The sequence below is a fragment of the Triturus cristatus genome, chromosome 9, assembly GCF_964204655.1.
Source record: "Triturus cristatus chromosome 9, aTriCri1.1, whole genome shotgun sequence".
NCBI lineage: Eukaryota > Metazoa > Chordata > Amphibia > Caudata > Salamandridae > Triturus > Triturus cristatus.
The window spans coordinates 329,792,185-329,816,726 of NC_140592.1; the positions used below are offsets into that span (position 1 = coordinate 329,792,185).

At 43.9% G+C, this 24,542-nt stretch overlaps 1 protein-coding gene across 5 annotated transcripts in view; it reads right to left on the reverse strand.

Moving 5' to 3' along the window:
* LOC146797866 (RNA-binding protein 6-like) overlaps positions 1 to 24,542 on the reverse strand; it is a 1,129,330-nt gene that overhangs the window by 586,129 nt on the left and 518,659 nt on the right. For all 5 annotated transcript variants that reach the window (XM_085625068.1, XM_085625070.1, XM_085625069.1 and 2 more), the window contains one exon: positions 11,295 to 11,368. In XM_085625068.1, the coding sequence (XP_085481194.1) occupies positions 11,295 to 11,368 (74 nt within the window). The remainder of the gene's footprint in view (positions 1 to 11,294; positions 11,369 to 24,542) is intronic.

A 24,542-nucleotide genomic window follows, 5' to 3' on the forward strand; every position in this document is an offset into this window, starting at 1 on the left:
GCTCTGAATTAACCCATTATATAGTTATAAAGCAAACGGGGTGGGTCCTGAAGGCTATGTGGAGCTTATTCTTTGCAGAGAGTTTAAACAAGCAAGGTCTCTTTCAATAAAATTATAAACCAGTCTGAATAACCACTACTGGAAAAGGAACTGGAAATGCAGATTCAAAGGTCCAGAAATCCCAACTCTAACCATCCACTGATGCAGGCATTAAAAACTATCACATACGGCTAGGTATAAAGCACTGAACTGTAAGCTATATTTATAAGAGTGAACTTCTGAGAAAAGAGATTGAATGGATCTGAAGTCCATTAAGCAAAGCCCTGCAACACTAGGAACAGGAAGGGAGATCGGCAATACAAAACGTCTTGCAATCATGAAAAGAAATACAATACAGTGAGAAAAATTGGTGAGCAGGTAGACATACAAGTTGTGCAAACTGTATCCGTTCCTCCATAATGAAAAGAAAGGAATTGAGTCTAACAAAGCTGGGGCGCTTTGGGAACATTCTCGGCTACAGCCATATTATTCGTAACATCCCTGGCAACCAGTGGAAGGGAAGCTCGAAGGTAGATGTTATTCTGCTAACCCCCTCACAGTGCTGCTGGAATGGGTTTTGGTGCACCTTGGACACTGTGCCATTTAATTGTTCAAAACCATTAACGGAAATGCCTTATTGAGAAGGTATTTTAGGTCTAGTCTAGTTGGATAAATTCAATTAAGTCGCAGGGGTTCTAGCTCAATGACCCACTCAGGAGACTTGAAAAGTTATTTGACTAGCCTGGGACTGTATCATGAAGTGGAACAGAAATGCCAATGTGCTGCCCCTCCCATTATTGCTGTACTCCCCAATGCCAAATAATACTCTAGCCGGCCTGATAATGGCACGTCAAATGTCAGAGTACTGTGAAGGTTGGGGTTTCAACCATTTGAGCTACAGCTCTTGTTCAGCCAATGACGAGAATTTCACCTCACTCTAGCAAAGATAAAAACGCTCTTTTCCTTGAGGTGGTCAATATTTTTTAGATATCTCAATGTATATATAGTTAAAAGAGCAACTGACAATATTTTTCTGCAGGGATCAGGCTGAATAAAACTCCTAAAGCATTAATGCAGAGGATGCTGTGATCGTAGAGCAACCTAAAATCGAAAAACAAGTAGGTTTTCTGAAGGCGTAAACAAATATGTAAATAGGATCTGCTGAAATTCACAGTATGTAAATTTGTGTTATACATATTCATTTTGGATAGCCTCTAAACTTGATTGCTGTAACAACACAGATAGAGTGACCATCACACCCATTAACGTAATAACTCAATCGTAAAATCAAGAAATGGCATTAATAGTTGATCTAGAACTCTTTAGGAGGCAGGGTCAAACATCAGCCTTCGATGGTACAGTTTAAAGGACTCAAGTGACGTTGGCTTAAAAATACTACAAATGCAGAAGACTCTGTGGCTGACTTTAAATAAGAAAGGTTTTGCTGAATTGAACACGGAAAAGTGAAACTAACTTTCTGCTCTGTTTTGGCACTATGAATTTACACTCTGCTTTGAAAAACACTGCCCTCCACTATACAGATTACTAAAAGGGATAATGACATCTCCAAAGTGAAAATAACAGAACAATACTACAAAACAGGTAAATTGCCTGTTGTCCCTATGGTCAGCTTTGTTTTTTTATAGAAACCAACAAACTGTGATCTTAACCTTAAGAGCTCTGTCTCACTTCTGCACATCAAAGAAGTTTTGGGAAACTCGGAATATCAGACTAACTCAGCAATCAATGGTTTAGTGGCACATCAATTACTACAATATAGGTCACTTTGGGTTTATTTAATGCCTTGAAACTTAAGGCCTTAAAAGGACCCATTATCAATTATATGGTCTGGCCTTGAAATCTTTGCTCCTTAAAAAAACTTGTGATTTTGAGGACTCTGACTGTACATGAATCGCATCAGAGTGAGTGTATGAGGCAGCGTCTGTATCTGAGCGAATAATTTTCACTTCTAGAAACTAATAAACCTTTTCTTTAATGTTGAAAGAACAATAAGTCTGATTAGATAAGACAAAAGAAACTTCATCTTTCTGATGTCAAAATATATAGGTCGCCTTATGTTTAAAGCTTGAACCGGCCTCCATCATGACTACAAAATTCATGAATTTGAACACCAAATTATTTAACAGATAGAATGTCAAAATCAAACAACCCGCAAAAGGATAATCAATGGCACGAACAGACTATACAAGACAAGCAAAAACAAAAAAAAAACCAATATGAATATTCTAAAAATGTTGAGAATATAACAAGGTGGCTCAAAATGTGGAAATATCCACTTTCGGAATCTTTGACTAATAGCAGAAAATGATCTTAGATAACTGCCAAAGTCCTTGTTGTAAAATAAAATGTGATTAATGAAGCATGTTACTAAGAACTGATCCACTGGAGCAAAGTCTATGAGACTAGAACACGTTTTGATATCCTTTTCCATATCATATGGTATTTGTTAAAGCATGTCTCTTCAAAATTCCATTTCCAGGGTGGGTTAGCTTGTTGGTGCTATAGAAGGTAAACTGTGCCAGAACTCGTTCCACAATTGTTATCAAAGAAATCATGCACAATCTATGTAAATTAAAGGCTGAAGCATGGTTTAATTTTGCCCAAAAAGAATATTCATAAGATCATGGACTTGAAATTTTTCTTAGGAGCCCAGCGCTGCAAATGTCAGGGTAGCCAAATGCCAAAGTTGTCTAGTCTGGAGTACGACTCTCAAACAAGTTACTTACCTTCAACAACGTTTTTCAAGTAAAGACTGTATCCAAACAGATTCCTCATCTTTTGAACAGTCCCAAGTGATCGGACTGGTAATATAAACTTTTTCAGCAGTACCTCTGCACGTCAGCTAGTGGGGCTGTATGGCTTTGCAATGGCGCCTTTCTGCTCCAAAAATGATGTGCGGAGCATATATAGAAGCCACTGCCATGCACCGACATCTGTTGCTTTTGAGCCTGTCTGGGTCCCCAGGCGCAGAGACCTAGGAGCAAATTGGTTGTAACTTAAGATCTTATTAATGGATTCTAAGTCCAGTTCACAGAACAGGGCGGACCGGTGAGGAATCAGCGGTTAGACAGTATCTCTACAAGAAAGAACCAAAAGTAACTTAATCTTCTGATAGAAACTTCAAACCGCAGATTCCTCACCTTTTGAATAGATACCAAAGCAGCACCTTTTGACAGGTGGGTCTGTGAATGGACTCAACCCAAAATATTCTGTAGGACCGAATGGGCAAAATGACCTTCTCAGTGAACCTGGCTGTCCTAACAGTAGTGGTTCATGACCGTTTGGAGGGGGCCCATGAAACTGCCTGGCAAATGCCCAGGACAGGAACGCTGCGTGCCAAAGCAGTGCCAGCAGCTTTAGCCGTGGTGTAATGAGCTTGCAGCCGTGGTGGGGGTTGCATTTTATCCAATGTATAGCAGATCCTAATAGAGCACGTACCAACAGGGATGGTCGGTTTCGGCACAGCCTTGCCATTTGTAACCACAGGAAAACCCACAAAGAGCTGATTGTGCACCTGCTATTCTCTTGTACAATCAATGTAAAAGCTCAGTGCTCTTTAGTAATCTCTCCTCCTCCTTAGAAAGGTGAGGCGGAGCTTAGAATGCCACCAGTGTGATAGTCTGGCCGACATGGAATGGTGTCACAACTTTCAGCAAAAAGGATGCTTGCATTCACAAAACCAGTTTGTCTGAGAAGAAGGCAGCGAGTTGTTGATTAATAGAGAGTATGAAGGTCACTCACTTGGCGCATCAATGTTATGGCAACAAGGAACACTGTCTTGAGAGTGAGGAACTGTAAAGACACAGCTGTGATGCAGCTCAAAGGGATTACACATCAAATATATGAGTAATAGGGACCAATTTGAGGACCCATTGAGGCATAACAAAAGGAGAGGGAGAAAGCAAGTGTGAGAAACCTTTCAACAAACTCATCACAACCAGTGGCTTATAATGAGGACTGGTCTGGCATCTGTAAAAAGACAGAAAGAGCCGAATGGCACCAACTATGGGGAATGTCTGAGGAGGAGTCAGGGTGACTTTTGGCACCTGATAGTGAACCCCAAAGAGGACAGGTGGTTCACCGTAGTCTGGAGGTGGTTGACGACTGCCTGGGGAAAACCCACCTCCGACAGCTATTCGTCGAGTTAGGAGAGGCTAGTGAGACCAAAGGGGAGCACATCAAACTGAAAATGCTTCTGTTGCATAATGAACAGCAGATAGCAGCGATGGGTTTTCAGGATGGATGTATGGAAATTAGCAAAAATATAGGGGGGCTAGGGGCGAATGAAGGTCCAGCATACACAGTCCCACTCAGACTATGTACAACAAATGGTATGCAGTTTTTGACAGATGTAAGAGAAAAGGAGGTCGGAGGCTACCTGTAGAGACAGATCGGGGATCTGATCCCTCAGGAGCAAGGGCCCTCACATACCCCGAGGGATGTCATTATAATCTGTCACTAATAACACCTCCCCTTGTTTTTATTAAATAGGGTGATACTCTCCCTTTGCTGTATATGACTGCATGCTACATCCAATATGGCGCCTATCTCCGGAGGAAAAAATAGCGATGTTGTAGTAGCCAACACCTGGATACTTCCACACCTGCTCTGCATCAGCAGCTATTGTACGTGGAGCTTCTTAAGGACCGCCCGCTCGGCTCTCTAGTCACCTCCAAGGTGGCAGTGCAAGGGGTAGGTCGACCCGTACCGGCTCCACTGGACCGGCCCCGCTGACATCTCCTGTCTCATGTGCCCGCAAATGTTTGATCCTCTCCATTATGTTCCCCCAGGGTAATTTAATGCCAGTGAGCGTTCCGTTCTGCCATTCATTTTTGGGGTGCAGTTTTCCACATACACGGTAAGCCTCTTTATTTGGGACAGAGGCACTTGCCTCCTCTTCTGTCACCCAACTATACATCTAGGCTTATGCTGTGTGTTACAAGTCAGATTGTCGATGGATGGTACCTTTGTTAAAATCATTTTTAAACTAGGACGTTCCACACCTGCACTCTTAGGGTGGATACAACCTATGCCTGAACCTGTCCATATTGTACAGAATGCTACTGTGTGTTTGTTTTGTAGACTTGTTTTGCTTTATTTCATTCTCTAGGTCAGTTTTACCCTGAAGGTATACTACATACTAGTGTGACTGTTGATGGGTACGGTCTAATTCAGACACTTTTTACTGAGCCACACCCAAGTAGATTAGGACATCTGTCCTGATGAATTGCCATGATCTCTTTTAACAGTAAATAGACAAGAAACATGTTGACCTTCTTTTAAACATCACTTTGTGCTTGATTGGACCATTGTATCTAATTGTAGCCAGCTATTGTTTTTAATCATAACAAGGAGACCTAGGTATTAAAATTGCTTTGGGTATTTCTTAGTTATTTTTAGCTCATCTTTACACCAGTCTACTCACATTATCACACCTACACCACACCTCACTCTTCACATCGGCAAAAAAACAAAAGAATTCCAGCAAAGAGCCCCAGAGCAGCCTGCTGGACATTGCAGCGCTGGCCCAACGAGGTGCTGCCTGATGATGAACCATGACACCCCTAAGGATGTGTGAGGGCCCTTGTTCATGAGGGATCAGGTCCCCCGATCTGTTTCTACAGGCAACCTCTTCTCTTTCATCTGTCAGGTACTGCATACGATTTGTTGTACATATATGGAAATTGGCGTCCTGCAGATCCAATGCAATCATCCAGTCTTCAGGGTCGAGGACAGACAAGTCCTGGGCCAGTGTAAGCATTTTGAATTTGTCCTTCTGGAGGAAGGCATTGAAAGTGTGCATATCCAAAATACTGGAGAGGAACAGCATCCTTTGGCACCAGAAAGTAGCAGGGATAACAACCACATCCCACTTTTGCATCCTCTCAATAGCCCATTCAGCCAAAAGGACTTGCACTTCTTGGCATAAACCTGACAGACGGTCCTCTGTCACTCGTTCCATGAATGGCGGAAGGTGTGTTGGAGTGGCAATGAAGGGTAAGCCATATACCTTCTGAACTATCTGCACACCCACCTGTTTGATGGTATGGTCTGCCAGCCTGGCAAGAATGGTTGAATCCTGCTTCGAACCGTGTGGCTGTGCTCCACTAAGAGCAGAAGGCGGGGATGCCGGGAGAGCAGTGGGTCGAGGGTTGCACTCATCTTGCCTGCGGGAGCCACAAAATGGCTGGGCACCTTGGTGAGGCTGAAGTGCCGGGTGATATGGGGTACATCGGCCGAAAATGAAAAACAAACTACTAGATTGTTTCATCTGGCAAAGTGGACCAGATAAGCCCATACAGTGCTCTGTGGCCCTGCTCTATTTGAACCACCCCAGAGCTGAATCTGCATTATCTCCAAAGAGGTGAGTCCCGTCAAAGGGTATGTTCATAAAGGACGACTGAACATTGCTGGAGCCCAGTTGATCGTAGCCAGGCATGGCTACAAATGGGGACACTGGTACCAATGGCTTTCCCGATGGAATCTGTGGCACTGTAGCCACAACTAATTGTGAACTTCGCTGTGTCATGACTGTCTTGTATGGTTGAGTCGGAACAGTTCGGAGGTCTTCCAAAACATCTGTGAGGACTTGAGCCACCAGAGGCCAAAGAGCAAGAGTAACGACCCAGCAGGCAACTGGTCGCAACAAACCTGAGGACGAAGCTGGAGAAAGCAAATCCCACTTTTCCAAAGGACTCCACTCATTTGGACTCCCTATTGGGGGGAGTAGTCTGAAAGGCATTCGGGTTCAACTGACCGGTAGACGCTAGCACTATAAAGCTTTGACGGGAGCAGTGCTGAGACAAAAATACAGGGTAGCCTGGGGCAGGGTGGTAGCGTCTCGCAATCTGGCAATTGACTGGGGGACTATGGTAGGGTTTGGCCAAGGCCCTTAAGACAGCATCTGCGAGTGCCTCATTGAAGGGTAGCAGGACCGCATTAGATGTTTGTTCTGGCCAGAGCATTTCCTTCAAGCCATATGTTTTGACCTCCAAGGTGGGAATCTGGAGGTTGAGAACTTAATTGGCGCTACACATGATCACTGCAAAAGATGTATTGTCCATAGTGGCAGGACATGGAGGTGAGAGAAGTACAGACTCTGAGGAAGTGCCAATACCAATGGATTTATGGAAGTCATCATATCAATTTTCCTTGTGGTATTGTTGACCTATCTCCATACCTGCATCATAGCCCCCTAAATTTGTACCAAATAAGGATTGTACCGTATGGGTACATCCTTGTGGAAAAGGTTTGTCAAGGGGGGAATGTGGTATGTCAAAGGGGCGGAGGGGGGCAGGTTGAGCTTCACAGTGAATCAAGCACAGCCTCTGCGAAGGTCGTAGCAGTGCCATCTTTGAGTCAGAGAGCACAATGGGCACCTCATCCTCCAGCATTGTTGGAGCCAGCGTCGAGGCTCCGGGAACCAGTGAGGTGTATGGTGCCAGAAACGGAGTCAGTGCAGGAGCCGGGGGAGGCCCAGTGGTGGTTTTAGAGGATCCAACTGGCACCAAGGACCAATCCACCGGTGGTATTCAAGATGGAAGACCGCTCTGCGCCTTGGAGCCCATTGGCATTCCACAGGGCATCTGTAGGGATCCGAAGAGTCAGAGTATGGCCTTGTGGAAGTCTTCGTTCTGACTTAGTGTGGCGGACAGCCCCATAAACTCTGGTTGACCCAGGACAAGATGTGGGATAGGCTTCGACGTCAACGACTTCGGGAGCGAGATCGAGATGCATGGTGATGTCCTCGAGTCTTCTCAGGAGTATTATGTGGCAGGAAGGGGCTGGGTCCACTTGGATTTCTATTGTCTCACCCCTCAATTTGGAGCATGCTATTGACCGACCTCTGGATCGAATCCTGCGACTTCTGGATTGGGACCGACCCTACGCCTTGGACAGGTCTTGCCGTGAATTCTTCCAGTGCTTGACAACAGTTTCTAGCTCGCGGTCTTGCATGGCCTTCAGGTTCATCAATGTGCAGTCACTGCAGACCCTAGAGTCATGGCCCGATCCCAAACACCACAGGAAACCCTGATGAGGATCTGTCACAGACATTTGTTTACAACAGTTTTAACAGGGCTTAAAACCGGTCGTTTTGGGAGGTTACATTTCCCTTGAAAACTGTAAATGTTTTGGGGTAAATTGTCTAAAAAATTCAAGAAGTAGCTAAAGATCTGCATCTAGTGGCACAGAAATAAAGGAAATGGCATCAGCATATGAGAATGCAGTCTATATAGGCTCTGCAAGTCATTTCTGGAACGGCGTTAGTGTAGAGCCGCATGGTGCCACCTAACAGTTCGCAAAGGTACTGCTGAAAAAGATTCCGGATCCAGTTGGACAACTGGGAATATTCAAAAGGTGAGAAATCCGCAGTTAGAAGTCTCTCTCAGACTCTTTATTTCACTCGTGCAGATGCTCTTTTATCTCAGATTTCTTACTCTGCCGAGGTTCTCCTGTCTTTAACTTTCAACTTTTCTCGCTTTTGCTCCTTGCCTCTTCGACTAAGGCTAACGGTGAAAAATAAGTCCCATTCCCCGAAGACGAGCGCCAGTGCCCACTATAAGCAACCATCTGCACAAATGAAGAACTGGGCTCAAAAGTTGGAAAAGTACAAACGAATCATACAAGAATGAAGATTCACAACTTCATGAGAAAAGCTACAGGTCGCTAATTCCGGGAGCAGCAAGTACCATGTTTTTTCAAGAATAGACTTGAATAGTAAAAGTTACTACTTTGCCTTCTTAATTGGTTGAGTAGCATGCTGATGCACCCATTCTGTGCCATATAAAGAGAGAACCATCACATTGTTACAGACAACCGGTATTGTGAAAAAAATAAAACCTGAAGCCCATCATTTCTAGATGGCATGAAGTCAGGTATGAAAAACGTAGCGATGAGTATAAAACGCAGGAAGAAAAAATATCTGCCAATAACTCATCTGCTAAGGCTTCCAGATCCTTATTAGTTTGCTCCATGAAGGTTATCTGAGGAAGTGATTTACTTTATGAAATTAAATAGGAGTGGCATAAACTTTACCTTTTGTGCAAGTAACCGTTTAAACTAAATTTGTATCAAAGCAAGCTTTCCAGTCATAACACCTATGTACACAAAGGTCCTAGACTGAGCATCACATGCAAAGAATAAGCACGACTAAATTTCTGTAACTATAAGGCCACAGGAGATCACAAGCAAGCATCTTCAGCATCCTGCTTAGAAAATAAAAACACTGTGGCCTATTTGTTTAAATATAACGATACACAAATGAGGCAAAGGTCGCATGCACGATAGCCTTGTGTTCATTTCTCGTGCAGATTGCCACTCTTCACACAAATCAAAATGTCTAGGAGGGAATCTTTATTACCCCCTTGCCTTATAAATTTCCTTTTTTTCCACAGACCGCAGACAAACACTTAATAAAAATTAAGGGAAGGAACAGATGGAGGGCAGCTGGGCCAAATGAAAAGACTTGTATCAGATAAGGGGATGTGCCTGGACACGAACTGTGTGCAAGTATATATGTGCAACACACAAATCAAGAAAAGTCTAAAAGGTGCAAAATTTGCCCAGCTTTTAAGATGTCCATTTCCTAATTTAGTAAGAGAAGGGAAATTTAGGAATAACACTTTCGTTCACTACAAATTAGGAAGAAATTCTAAAGTAATGACCTCTATTGACCTGCTGTGAAGAAGGTGGACTAGAAGGGTAACCCTAAGATGCGAGTGATTTTATTACACTTATTCCTGTGATGTACACATGGAAGCTATTTATTTCCATGTGAGCACTTAGGAGAAAGAGATGGAAGAACCTAATCTTAAGAATTTCTTTGAAACCCAAAGTCGATTTTGAAAATTATCAAGTGAAGTTGCAGATGAAAGGTACTCCTGTGCTTCATCATCTTTTAGAGGGATGGTAAAATAGCACAACTACAGGCTTTAGGTTCGTATGGTCCATCTGGTGAATTGAAACAAATGTATAAGCCAATTAGATGGTGTCTGGTACAACTTGCTTCAGAGCATTTATTCTATTGTACTGTGGTCAATAAGAGCAACCTTTCAATGTCAATCCTGAGAATATCTCAGAAAAAGTTTTTCCAAATGTTACATGCAATCAAGAGCTGGGTTAAATGAAGTCACACCTCCAAACAAAAAACATCCAAGAACCAAAGTTCTTCTTTTAAGAGGAGGCAATTATTCGGAATTACATTATTAAAATAGTAAGTCTTTTTTGTATTAAAAAAAAGTTTAAAAAAGACTAGAGAGTGGGGATGCTATGTAAAAAGTTTGGATTTGTCTTCCGTTTTAGGCAATCACTGGCATAGATCTGATAGTGGTGTAGATGTGATAACACTAACAAAACATGGAGAACAATAGCTATTTGGAGAGCAAATAGACCACCAGATTAACATACTGCATCTTTCTAGAGAAACATCCCTTGCTTTGGATAGTTGCCCTAATCACAGGAACGTATAGAAGATCATGATTGCAAATCTGGAATCCTTTTTGGACTCATGAAGGATCGAGTACGTGTCAGTATTCCAACAAAAAAGCTACTCGTCTAGTTTTATAATACCGTTGGATACTGCTATCAATTTTGAAAAGTAGAATGCAACAAGAAATCAATAAAACAGGTGGCCGAATTTACATCATCCGGGGGAACTTTGCTTTAACCACAATGGTATACAGAGAAAGCATGCAGACAATTTAGTATCAGCTGCTACTTTGGTGAGGGGAAATAGTTAAACAAAAAGTGTAGCCTTACAAGAATGTGTCATATACACAAAAGGGCATACGCACACACTCAAACTCAGTACATAAAAACCTGTATGGTGCCATTGTATTTTTATATGATGAATTAGCTAAATTAAAGAGTAAAGATAAGCGGCGCTGTCCAAAAAGTGTTTCTGTTACACGCAACATGGAAGTACCTTTTTGCAAACATGCAACTTCTTTTACAAACAGAATTCACATGATGGAAACTAAAAGGAGCTGGAATCAGGCACTTAAAAATATCCGAAGCAGCTCACCCAAATTCTTTGAGTAGGCATGTTGTATTGGCAGATGCTTGATGTCCTAGACCTACATAGCCAGTTGTCGCACGGCTCTAATGTCTAACTGTAACCAACAAAAAGTCTCCCCTCCTCCCCTCGGAGATCTTTCCCACCCAGCCACATGATCTCTCCTAAAGACACAATCCACAATCCTTTCCAGCAGAATTCGACCGAAGTATAAAGCAACCTGGTTGGATTCCATGCATCCGATGGCCTGCTCCAAGAGGGGAAACTCCACGCAGACGGAGTCGTGGCTGTAACCTGGGGACAGCAGTCAAATACAGACGGGAGTTGTGTTAGTGCCTCTCACGAAAATGCAAATAAGCCACAATTCAAAGAATACTTTCTTCATCTCAACTCCACCACTGTTAACATCCCATTCCCCAAGCCAGTCCATTTCTTATCGTAGGCCTGGTCACGTATCCACCCCCCAGCCACCCACAACATAAAATAAAACCTTACAAACGGATGATGCAACATTTAGAGCCTATTTTCAGAAGGTGATTATTACATGTTTGAAAAAAAAGCTTTATGACAGTGCAAGCGTGCTCTTAGCAAGTATGACGCTGACCATTAGAAGTTGAGCTAACATGGATGTACGAGTTATTTAAAACGAGTTTTGATCACCATCACAACAGGTCTATAGAGTTAAGTGCAAGAAGCAAATATGGTAATTGTGCGTAACATATATCGGAGAAGGAAATGAAAACCCTTTATAAACATTGTCTTATTGTAAACCAATAAGTGCTGGTCATTTATTCGTCGCTTAAGATGGACGAAAGGATGGGATGCTATTAACGAAACAAATCCTTTTCCACAGATTTGTCGGGATACACAATTTAAACTGTAGAGTCATTGCTCCTATGTTCACTGTACACCTCTTTGCATGACTACAAACTCCTCCTGGTGTGCACACAGGCGTATGACCGCAAATGAGCGAACCGTAAACTATTGTGTATTACCTTTAAGAAGAAAACAAAACTTACCAGTAAACTCGGGTTCTCGTCCTTCTTAAAGTTCTCTCCTATAATATATCTGTAAATTAGTAAGAGGCTCAGAAGTGTGGCCAAAAGGATACAGTTACATTAATGGTGACTGTTGATTAAAGTACGAATTGCTCTCTCCCACCATCCGTATATCGGTTCGCGCCTCCTAGTGAGGGCAGCAAAAACTACTGTTATAACTAAATCATAACATTGGGCGCTTGCCATCGTGCATTTGGAAGTGTGTCGAATGTGGTCACACCCCCTTTGCCATTTCCCTTATTTTATATAATGAGTCAACACCCCCTTTGCCATTTCCCATATAATGAATCAATCAGGTGTTTGCTGTTAACTGATGGCTTAAGTATTTGTAGTAGGGTTTTAATAATGTGTGAGAACGTAGGGACCTAGGAGTTGCCATAAATTTTACTTTTTTAACAACTCCTATGCCCTGATTCTCTCCCATTCTCAATGTTTGTATAGATAAATATTGAAGAAAATACAAAGGGAAGAAGAGAAAGGAGAATCAGATAAATTAGACTTAAAGAGAACGTTTTGTAGAGTCTCCTGGCTAAACAGCACACTACTCCAGAAAGGTTCAATAGCAAAATTCCAAAACAACTGTATTCCAGCAGAATACAGCATGAAGTCCATGGAGGCAGGTGTGATCACTAAAAAAAGTTATCTTGGAGTGCAGATACGTATTGAGGCTACTTTCACTCTGGCTGCAGAACTAGCAATACGATACATAACTAAGAACAGGTCCACTGCCAGTCGACTAAAATTGTGGACAGCGCGTAGGCCCTCACAGTTTCCAAATGGAGGAAATGCAAGTGGTGTTGTCGCATGGACCATTCCGACCCTTCATCTGACCACCAAAAGGTGAGACGCAAGGCCAGGAAGGTCACGTGTATGGTGTTGTAATGTTTTGTTTTCTAGTACGTCAAATTGACAATCAGCATGGCCTGTGTCATAGTTTTCATTAGTGAAGATTGGTTTATTTAATATTTAATATATAATAGCTAGTAGTATTAGTTCATTGGGGTTAATGTGATAGGTCAGACCCTGCAACGGGTCTTAGTGGTGTACTTTGAGGGTGGGCAATAGGACTTTGGTGCTTATACTTTGTTCCATTCAATTACACGGCTGTCTATTCCCAACCATGAGCGTCAGTGCTATCGGTGTTGAATGGTTAGCAAAATATATAGCTTTGATGCCATACTGCTGGCGTGCAGGTCTAACTTTGCTTAAAGTGTTCTGTTTGAGGATGTATGTGCTATGACGATAGTAGGGCCTGCTAAGCCGTGTGGCTTTTCAGCCTTGTTAAGTGAGTGAGGGTGGTCTAATATACTATGCTGGTAGTATAAAGGACGGTTATATGAGTGGAGGTATGATGAGTTGAGCACAGCAACTTCACATCGGCGACTGCCAACTATAGGTATTGGTGCCATGTTGCATTCATGAGGTGACTGAAGTACTGTTTTAACATTATATTGCTCATATATATATATATATATATATATATATATATATATATATATATATATATATATATATCTTTTAATTTAACAGTAATAAGTAGAGAGGCTGCCCTATAAGGTACTGAATACATTACAGAGAACTAAGAATTATAATATACAAGAGTGCAATTGAGAACAGAATAACGTATTACCAAGCATAGCAAGCAACTTAACAGATCAAAGAACAAAAGACCCAATGATATTAGTTGTCGATCAGCAGGTTATCTATCATAAGGCAGTTCTGGATAGCAGAAAAGGGGAGTTGTTTTTAATAGTCTCCTAAAGGTTTGAAGGTGTCATGAAAGCTGGTTTAGGCAGGCTGGTAAGTAGCCAGTGCTGTTAGGAGCATAAGATCGCCAAATACAAGACATTTATGAGCGGTTTTGAATATACGTGAAGGAGTTCTGTATTGTATGTGGCTTTGGATGGCGGATTGCATTAGGAAAAAGCAAACAGTGACAAATAAAACAAATTTCCTCAGGTTGATTTGTTAAGTAAACCGTTGATAAATACATCCTGTTACCGTTTGCATCATACGCTCAGACCTATGTGCGTTACTGTCTTTGATCAACTGTTTACTGTGGAATCTATTACTTTCCTATAATACAAGCTATTGTACACAAATTCCTTTGTTACTGAATGTTCTATAATGAGAACACTCAAATAATAAGCCCTGAACTACAAATAGCAAGCCTTAATAGAAAACATACCAGAAAAACAGATGTCTGCCCCGAGCAAGGGAAGCTGAGGTCACAGTGGTTTATATCAAGCCCTGCAATACTAGAAATGGACTGATGTGTAGTGAGCTCTTTAAACTTAACAACATTGTTCTTATCATGTAACAACTGACCCTTGGCTACAAATCACATGTCTGGAACCCAGATAGTACCGCCACTGATCCTGGAAACCTACTGGCAGATCTCATTCAGGTACAATCAACTCTGATGCTAGGTTGTTAGCGTGAGCTTCGTCACCAGAAATACACCTAATGAGGGATAAGGCTTTGGCCGTCCGTTATTGTGAATACTTTATTAAATCACAATGTACTGAGACATTTCTTGTCCGACACATAAGAAGCAAATTACAGTCTGCTTCAAGGAGCCAAAGCCGAGATATATGAGCTGAGGTGAAACCACTCTAATCAGTGTGGGTATTTTTTCCTATGTGGAGAGAGTACAGAAAACGTTAAAAGAAGTGTTAGGAATATTTGGTTCGAGGGGGATCTTCCTTATTTGGAAGTGTTGCCCTCACACACCTTTGTGGGTATCATGCTTCATCATCGGACATTTTACTCCTCGTGGGGCCGGCACTGCAGTGCCCCAAGGGGCCTGAGTGAGGGCTCTTTGTCGGAGTTTTAGAGATGGGCCCGACTTTAAAATATTTAGCTTAGGGGTGCTCAGTGCAACAAAGTTTGAAGACTTCTGCCTTATCCCTTCGATTCATATTTGGAGTACTATTTCTATTGTCTAATACTGTAGATATGTGGTTCTTAATCTGGGGTCCGTAATGACCACTCCGGGGGTCCACAATTTATTGAAGAATTGGATAACATTACCAGTTTAACAAAGTATATATATCCAGAAAAAAGCACACACAAAAATTGAAAATTATCAAATTTTCTGTAAATGTAAAGGGATTTGAAATTGGAGGCTTAAAGTTCAGGAACGAAAAAAAGACAAAGTGATATGCAATCATCTAGCACCTTTATTAGTCTTTCAGAAATAAAATACATTTTAAAAAGCTCAAACTTTCACTTTATAAATAAAATTCAAATGTATGTCTTTTTTTGGTTGTGAATTAAATATTTCATAATTTGTGTATTTGTTTGATGTATACCTGGTTCTGTATTTTCGTGTATTGTTTTGAGGTTCAATTAGTAGAAATTGGTTAGGCGGGGTCTCTAGCTTCCATTAGTGATTCAGTGGGGGTCCACTAAAGACAAACTGTTAAAATTTCAGAACAAACAGGGTCACCTCAGAGTCCTTGTCCAGTCTTAAATGTGATAGCGAGTCAGGTGAAACTCAGTAAATAATCTTATAATAATTAATCTTATATAATAATCTTTATAGAACACCTTTTTAATAATGACATCACTAAAAAGAAGCCTAATGAGACAGTAGATTGAATTGCTAACCAATAATGTTTCTTTATTTTTTAACAAATATTTGTGTACAATGAGAGGACATATTTATGAAGAGTCTCTTTAGTTTAGAGGTTCATTTTACTTAACATTTACCATTTCAACAAATGACTGACAAATGGTGGTGGAATATGTGGCAGGCCAGGCTACAGGAGTATCCTTTCCGTGAGAGTTTTTTTTTTAATCTTTTCATATCTCCTAAGGTACCAAATCTCTTAAGTATTCACCAGCTCTGAGGGGCATCAGAGAGCAGTCACGTAAGATGGCCGCACTTGTGTGCGCACTTGTGTGAGGCTCCAGCAGACTGGGGGAATTATCCGGTATTATCCTGCCCTAAATGAGCCCATCATGCTTTAATGTTCGGCTAACTGTGAAGCGCTCATGGGAGATTGTCACATGCCCACACCAGCCAGCAATGGCATTGAAGAGGCACGGCTGCCCGCTAGTCTCAGCGCGGGCCGTGTGACTGGCATGGCAGCTGACTAAACACCTGAAGCACTGGATGGCGGTACTGCGGGCCGGTGAGTGGCAGATGCAGACGAGGCTTGGGGGCGCCTTGTCCCAGTAAATATTGTGGGCAGATTTGAGGCAAGCCCCTTTTTGGTGGACCGGTCAGTGCGCCCAGGGCGCCACTGCCTGCTGATGGAGGTCTGCTTGCAGAGTTGTGCCTGCACCTTTGCAGCTGTGGGGGGCAAGAGCGGACTAGAAGAGGTGTCTGCCTCAAAAAGAAAAAACATTAAAAAAAAAATACATCTTTGTAGCGGTCGCTTATGTACAAAAATGGAGGATGAGGCGGCTCGCTAGCTGTGACCGCCCAATGTGCACTACCCCAGAACCTTTGAGCCAGGGGAGTGAGTGACAAAGTAGTCTGAAGGGCCTGGTAATGCAATGGAGCCTACTGGAGGTGGATGCAGGCAACGGCGGATGCGCTTCACTGTGTCATAACTGGGGGGCAAGCCCCCTCTCTGGTGAGAACACTTGAACCTATTTGAGATTTTATGCAGTGGCCTCTGCATGGTGGGTGGCATGATATCCTACAGTGCGGAGGGTCCCCGTGTCTTGCTCTTATGTGGTCATCACGTGCTGGTGACGCTTGGGCCCATGTCCGCTTGTGCCCCCCCTCAAGACACTGCAGGGGTGAGGCGGGACTGGGCTTTTGAGTGACACTGGAATACACTGCTCAGAGTTTTTCTCTCATCAACTACTTACTCTGCCATTGTTGACTGGAGAGCAAGGGTGCACTGGGATAGACAGCGACAACATCAGAGCAGCTCGGCTAAATACCTGTTTTGATTAGAGTGCTCCCTCTGTGAACCGTCCCACACCTTGCACAATAGGTGTCTGGTGCCCTGATAAAAATATAGTGAAAAATGATGGGCGCCAAAACATATTGCAATTTGATGCTCACAGATCAGCCCATGCCCCAGGTGGCTTTCTTTATCAGCCCGGAGCAGAAGACTCGCCCACTGAAGACTCCAATGATATGGTGGGCGTGAAGACGCTGCTGATGGCAAAGCAACAAAGCCTCACATCCACTGAGGCAAAAATTAACACCATGTGCACCAGAATGGATTCTTTTAAACATAAGTTGGAAAAGCAAGACTGATGCATAACTGACGTAGAACAAAGAATCTTTGCTGTTGAAGTCACTGTCACCAATCACATTGGCCAATTACTTAACATGAAAAAGGCCATCAAGCGAATAGCCACCAAAAATGAAGACTTGGAGGCGAGATCTCAAAGGAACAACCTGCAGATACTGGGGATAGCAGAACCTACAAATACTGGAAAAATGGAGGACTATATTAAGCAATTACTTACCACACTTATTGGTGTAAAGGCTTTTTCCAAAATGTTAATTGTGGAACGCACCCACCAAGCTCTAATGTCATGCCCCCTCTCCCTCCCCGCCACCCCCTTATGGGGATTAGTGAGGCCAATCCTGGGAAACTTCTGAACTATTGATATTGAGACACTGCATTGCACCTGGCTCGGGAGAAGCAGAATCTGCCATTTGAAGGTAACGTGGTGGCTATCTACCCAGATTTTGCTGCAACGTCCAGGAGGTGCAAATTAAATTTTCATTAAACAAACATATGCTGAGAATGGGTCCTATTCCTTACGCCATGCTAAACCATGCCCACATTTGAGTCTGCTACAAAAGAAAAGATCATCTCTTCACCTCACTACAATACATTGAGGACTTCATTTGCCAAAATTCTGTACGTAAGACTCCAACAAGACCCTCACCCACAGTGTCTTGAGCATCGTACCCACTGTCAGAACCAGGCTGATCTAGTGATTCGAAGGTCCAACTACACAGCTATAACTTCCTATGCTATGAGGACGTTGAGCTTTCAGATTGTGTAAATGCAAGCGAAATTGCTTCCTACTATTCGGCCGGTGAGAGGCTTGGCAGATAGCTTCATTATATGCTCTATAGCATGGACTATATGCCCTTATCTCTTTATATCCCCCACACCTGCATATGATGGGGCGCACGCAGGGTTTCATCCCTCCCTTCCCGGGCGCCGTTGTCTACACGAGGAAGAACCCCGTCTGGCTCTTTGGATGACCCCCCTACAGGTTACACCAAATCAATTTCAGAACTGGATATTGGATTGTCTGATTTAGTGCTATTCCTAAACCCGTTCTTTTCTCAAACCACTCTTCATTTATTTCCTATTCTATGTACCCTTCCATCTGGTGTCTACGGCTCCTCTTGTATCTGCTATGATATCTTCTCTACATAATCTTCTTTCATCACTCTTCCTGTTCAACTAGTAAACTAGATACAATCGCGGTGACAGTCACATGGAAGTTACGGATTGCTTGGACACTTCTTTGCTTAATTGGGAGGGAGGTATGTACCGGAGGGGTTTGGGCCGTCAGTGTGAGAGGAAGGGAGACGGGGAACTGCTGAAAAGGTTATTTTATTTTGTGCACACCGATCAATACCAATGCTGGCCTACTGTTCTCATCTCACGGACTTGCATCGTCACAAGTGGCTTGGCACACCTATGTTTTGGGATCCATCTTATGAATTTGCATGCACACAACAGAACTGCTTAACTGGAATGTTAGAGGTCTGGGAGATCCCCATAAGCGCGGGCACATAATTGCTTATTTGGACAGCCACAGTATTCATATAGCTTTATTGCAGGAGTCGCACTTAATGAGCTCTCCACAGACAATCTTTGCTGCTCTCTGGGCTTCCCACAGGCAGTTCTCTATATACTTCTCATACGCAAGGGGCACGGTAACCCTCATCCGAAAGGGTGTGCCGTACATCCCTCTAGGCATGTGAAACGGCACACAGAGGTGCTACACCTTAAGGTGGGCGTGTCACACATCTGAAACTGTCAATCATGTCAATTATTATGGCCTTAACACTCATAATTCGGCCTTCTTTGATCGGCAGTGGGGGAAGGTTGTGGACAGTGGCTCTACACACATTCTATGGGGGGAGATTTCAATGTTGCACTAAATGTGTTGATGGACAGATCAAATTCAAATGCCACATATCACAACATAGCGGCCAGGCACCTCTGCAATATTATAAAAGAACATGAGCTCATAGATGTATGGAGGACGCTGCACCCTATGCTCAAGAAGGAACCTTTTATTCAGGTGTGCATATTAGCTGGCTGCGGTTACACTAATAACACGTTACCCGGAGCCTTGCTTCGTGGATACTTAAAGTAACACACCTGTAGCATACACGGTCGGACCATTCCCCGGTAATGATCGAGTTATGTCCTCCGGGTCCTACCTTCCCCCACGTGGCATGGAGGCTCTCCTCCACTCTGCTGCGTGATGACCCTTTCCATGAGGAACTGAGACAAGAAATCACAGATTTCTTTGACAGAAATAAGGACTCTGTCCCAGGCATAGGTACTGTAAGGGACGCTTTCAAAGTCACTGTTCAGGGTTGCTGTATGGCCAAAAGCAGTGGGATCCTGCGCTTCATAAGAGACCTGCTAGGCAGGCTGGAGAAGGACTTTAAATCACTAGAGGCTCGTACAGGTAACTCCAAGGAGCTGGGTATATATGCTCAAATCCCATTTACATTATCCGACTATCAGGAGATATCTGAAAGGGAATGTATGTTTTGCGGTAAATACGCTAGGGCAAGTAAAACGCGATTCACTTATGATATCCTGGAGATATGGAACGAGAGAGGGATACTGGTCAGACACGTCAGGTATCGTACACACGTTTTCTACATTCAATAGAGGCTTGTACTCATCCTGTAGAACACAAAGTGCAGACAATGATGCCTACCTTGAAGATGTGTCTCTAGCTTGGCTTAATGATACGCAACGACAACTCCTAGCGGCAGATATTGAGGATGATGAAGTTAGGGAGGCAATTATGCAGCTGCAGTCTGGTTAGGCTACCGGACTGGATGGTCTGCCAGCTGTGATCTATTAGACGTACACTGAGGTGCTACTCCCGATCCTCAAGGCTGTATACCTAGAGGCACAGGCGAAGGGGCTCCTTCCACCGTCCATGTGGGAGGCCATGATTATAGCTTTCCTTAAACAGGGGAGGTCACCTGACAGCTATGAATCCTATAGGCCTCTGTCGTCAACTGTGACTCCAAGATACTAGCAAAAATATTGGCCAATCATCGCTCCTTTCTCATGACTTTCATAGTCAGGCCTGATCAGTCAGGCTTCATTCCTGGATGCTCCACATTGCATAATTTGAGGACACCCTTTTCGCAAATACGGGATCTAAACTAGCCCTCACTGCGGTGGCAGCTTTTCTTGATGCCACTAAAGCTTTCGATTCATTGGAATGGGATTATGTAGGAAGCTGGCTCTGTATATACTATACCAAAGTAAGGTATAGTGTGCACAGAGTACAGAGGATCCCCAAAGGTTTACAGATGTTAAAGTAGATAATACCTTACTCTCTATTTGTGGTAGTGTGGGCGAGCAGTAAGGCTTTATCAGAGGGTAGTGTTAAGCATTTATGGTACACACTCAGGCAAGAAATTATGTCACACACTCAAAGACTGAACTCAGATTGTTTGTAGTAAAATCTTTCTTTAGTTGCATTTTATCTTTAGAACCAAGCAGGACTTGGTACAGGTAAATAGACTTGTACTTTTAAAGATAGATTGATCAACAAGCAAGCTAGATGATAATGACTTTTGTTACAGGTTTGTAAAATATTCAAATACAGTTGAAATTACTTTTGGATTACTTTTTAGAATACATTTCTACTCAGTGTGATATGCCTAGATATCGCACTGGGACATTTCCTAGATAAAAGGTAAGTAAAACACTTTTCATAAAACCACAGTTTAGGTTTCCATACAAACACCCTCAACACATAGAAGTTTTTCAAAGGAAAACAGTCAATGCAATTCTATGGAGAAAAATGAGGTTATCAGTTTGCAGGTAAGTAAACGATCTTGAGGGTTGAGTTTCTGGGGTTAGAACAAGGGTTTCCCCAGGGTTATGGATGCGCTAAAAAAGCATTCTCAGCGGCCCTAGGGTGGCCGGGTGCAGGGTTCTGAGGCCCAATGTTAGCCTATGGGGCTAGGGGGTCGTTGGTTGAGGGCTGCTCTCGAGCAAGCCACAGGGTTGAGGGAGCAAAGCTCCTAAGGCTAACCTCAGGGCAAAGGGGGGCCGAGTAAGCAGACAAGGTGCACCCACAGCGGCAGAGGGGTGGCCGGGTGCCGAGTGCTGATTTGGCGTTGTTTGCCGGTTTTGAATTTTGGCTGCAGGCTCGGTCCAGGAAGACTTCTGGGAGGAACCAAGAACTGGGCAGGTAAGTTGGAGGGCTCAGGACGTAGGTACACCTCAGGTCCTCTTCTCCAGGCTGCAGGGTGACTGGATGCAGGGGTGCCTTTTGAGGTCAGATTTCACCCTACTAGGCCACTCGCGGTTGGGGAGGGGTCTCCGTGCAGAGGCTGCAAGTGATGTCGGGGGAGTCCTGGAGGGGGTCAACCCATGGTGGACTCGAACTCTGGAGCGCTGGGGAACCTCGTTGGGACCGGTAGGCCACTCTGACTTGGGCTGTAGGCGACAGGTGCAGCGGTGGTTCCAGGCAGCAGGTTATTTTGTCTTCAGCTGGCTTGGAGTATTTCCTTGGAGATTCTTTTGAACAGAGCTGCTGTTCACAGGAAATCCAGGTTCTGGAGGATGCTGGCTGCAGGACAAGGCTACTTTTGGCGCAGGGCCTCTGGAAACTGCCGACGGGAAGGTATGGCTGGGGCCAGTTCTCTTCTCTGCAGTCTCCTCTGCTGTGCATTTTCTTTCGTCCTTCTTCTTAGGTTGTGGGAATCCGCCCTTTGGGTTCAGGGCTGCCCCCTAAATACTGTATTTAGGGGTGGGTGTTAGGGATCTCATGGTCAGTAGCCAATGGGCTACTGACCATAGGATGACTACACCCTTGGTGTGCTCAACCCACATGGGGGAGTGGGCACAATCCCTAACACTGCTTGGAGAGTGCCCAGAAGAGTGGGCTTCACCTCGCCTCCCCACCTAAGCAGTGGGGTTGGCAGAGGTGGGCACACCTTCTGGGCTGTTCTAATTTTTCCCACCTGTCTTCCCACCGAAAAGGGGGCGAGACAGGAAGGGGGCCGCTTCTGATAGCTGATAGTCGCGTTACAAAGGTGGCAAGGCCTCTGAAGCTTCCCTGCCTCACCTGGGGGAGGTGTGACCACCTCCGCCCAGGAAAGGCTTTGTTTCTGGGCCCAGGGAGCGAAGGCTCCCACCCCAGGGATCCAGAAACATGTCTCGTGGTAGCAGGCTTGTGTTTATCAGTTAGGGAACGCAGTAGAGGCTGGTCGTTTTTCAGGGGGTATCTTTAAGATGCCCTCCGAGTGCATTGTATATTAAATACCACACTGGCATTAGTGTAGGTTTATTATGCTGAGCAAAGTCAGTAAAGCCATTAAGGTGCTGTGGAGATCATAATGACAAACTCCCAGACTATATACACTTTTATGGCTTTACTGCACTGACAGAGTCTAAGAATAGGGGTACAGGGCTCATGCAACTGTACCCTCACCAGTGGTCTAGTGCCCCCAGCTAGAGGGGTGTCTTACCTATACCATAGGCAGTGGGTTGCAGGCATGGCACACAGATATATGTGCCATGTCGATTCTTCACTTTCCTCGGCACCTAAATACACAGCCTGCAATGGCAGTGTGTGTGTTAAAGTACAGGACCTCCAAGGGTGGCACAATATGTGCTGCAGCCCTTACAGGCCTTCCCTAGTCACAGTTCCCTTGGTACCATTGTACCTTTTACAAGGGACTTGAATGTGGCCAAAGGTACCGTTTTGGGAACGAACACAGGCCCTGGGAACCTGATTGGCAGGGACCCAGGGCACATCAGAGTGCATCAGAAATCTGGCAAAAAGTGGGGGGTTACTGCAACAGAAACCCACTTTCCTACAGACTATCATGATTGTGCTTAAACGCTTAGGTTCTTCACTGGTTTATGACCTGGATAGCACTCCTCTATTCACAATCACTGGCATAGGTCACGATTAATGCCGCTGATTCGAGACCATTTGTCATTTCGAGGGGTACACGGCAGAGCTGTCTGCTCACGCAGCTGCTCTTTGCCCTGGCAGTGTAGGCACTGGCTACAAAACTCCGTCAAGACCATTTAACATGCCATGAGATACCCAACAAGACACTTATTGGTCTCAGTATATATAGAGGACATTACGATTTTCTTGAGAAATCCTCAGATTAGCCTCAAGGGGGCTCTCCGAAAATGTGTTTGTTTTGATGGGCTGTCGGGCATCCAGATTTATTTGTAGAAAGACTAACCCTCTTCCCCTTTACTCCAGCCACCAAGGAATTTACCCCAGATTTCCCACTAAAATGGTGCGAGACTGAGCTGTGCTACTTACGGGTGGTGGTGTCCAGAGACAGGGAGGAGGTTATTAGAGCCAATTATGGCGTCGCTCTGTCAAGCATAACTGGCAGAATTACACATTGGTCCTCACTGCCACTCTTGCAGGTGGGGTGTATCTCGCTCATGAAATTCATTTACCTGTTCCTTAATGTTTCTATGTCACTGGGTAGGCACTCCTTTAAAGCGCTGAAGTCACAAATAATACGTCTGGCCTGTGCAGATAAGCAACCTTGCCTCCACTGGGACATCCTCACACAGTCATTCTCCAGAGGTGGCTTTGAAGCTACGGATATGGAGCTTTACTACTTAAGTGCCCAAGCACATTATGCTATCCATTGGTATAGGCCCTCCCCCTTTATGCCAAATCTGTCACTTGATCAGGGCTATATGGCCCCAATACCACCTTACTCCTATCTAGGGTCATTGTCTGTCTCGTCTTCGTTAATGGATTCTACAGTGGCTCATACAATTAAGACATGGTGCAAACTAGCCAGGAAGCTTAACAAGCAACAGCTATAATCCCCGCAAGGGCCACTACCATATCATCCATTAATGCCAGTCGTGCACAAGATGGCTTCCAGACAGCAGCTAAAGTAGTATAAAGTTGCCACTTGGGGAGACATATCAAGATGGCTCATTTGTCACCCGAGATGCTTTCTTTGTAGGGAAAGTGCCAACGCCGTTGGACACTTTTCTACATATCCATATACAGCATAATGTCAAAGCTGCTAGCCCATACAGTGGGAACATAACATTATAGTTGACAGACTAAAGGTTGTTACAGACTGAGGAAATGTTAACTGATACAATTTGAATTCTGGAGGATAATTATTGAATGTTTCTTGATGACGATTTTCATAATCTGAGCTGAATGTTTCCGATCTGGGAAGTATGTACCTGCTG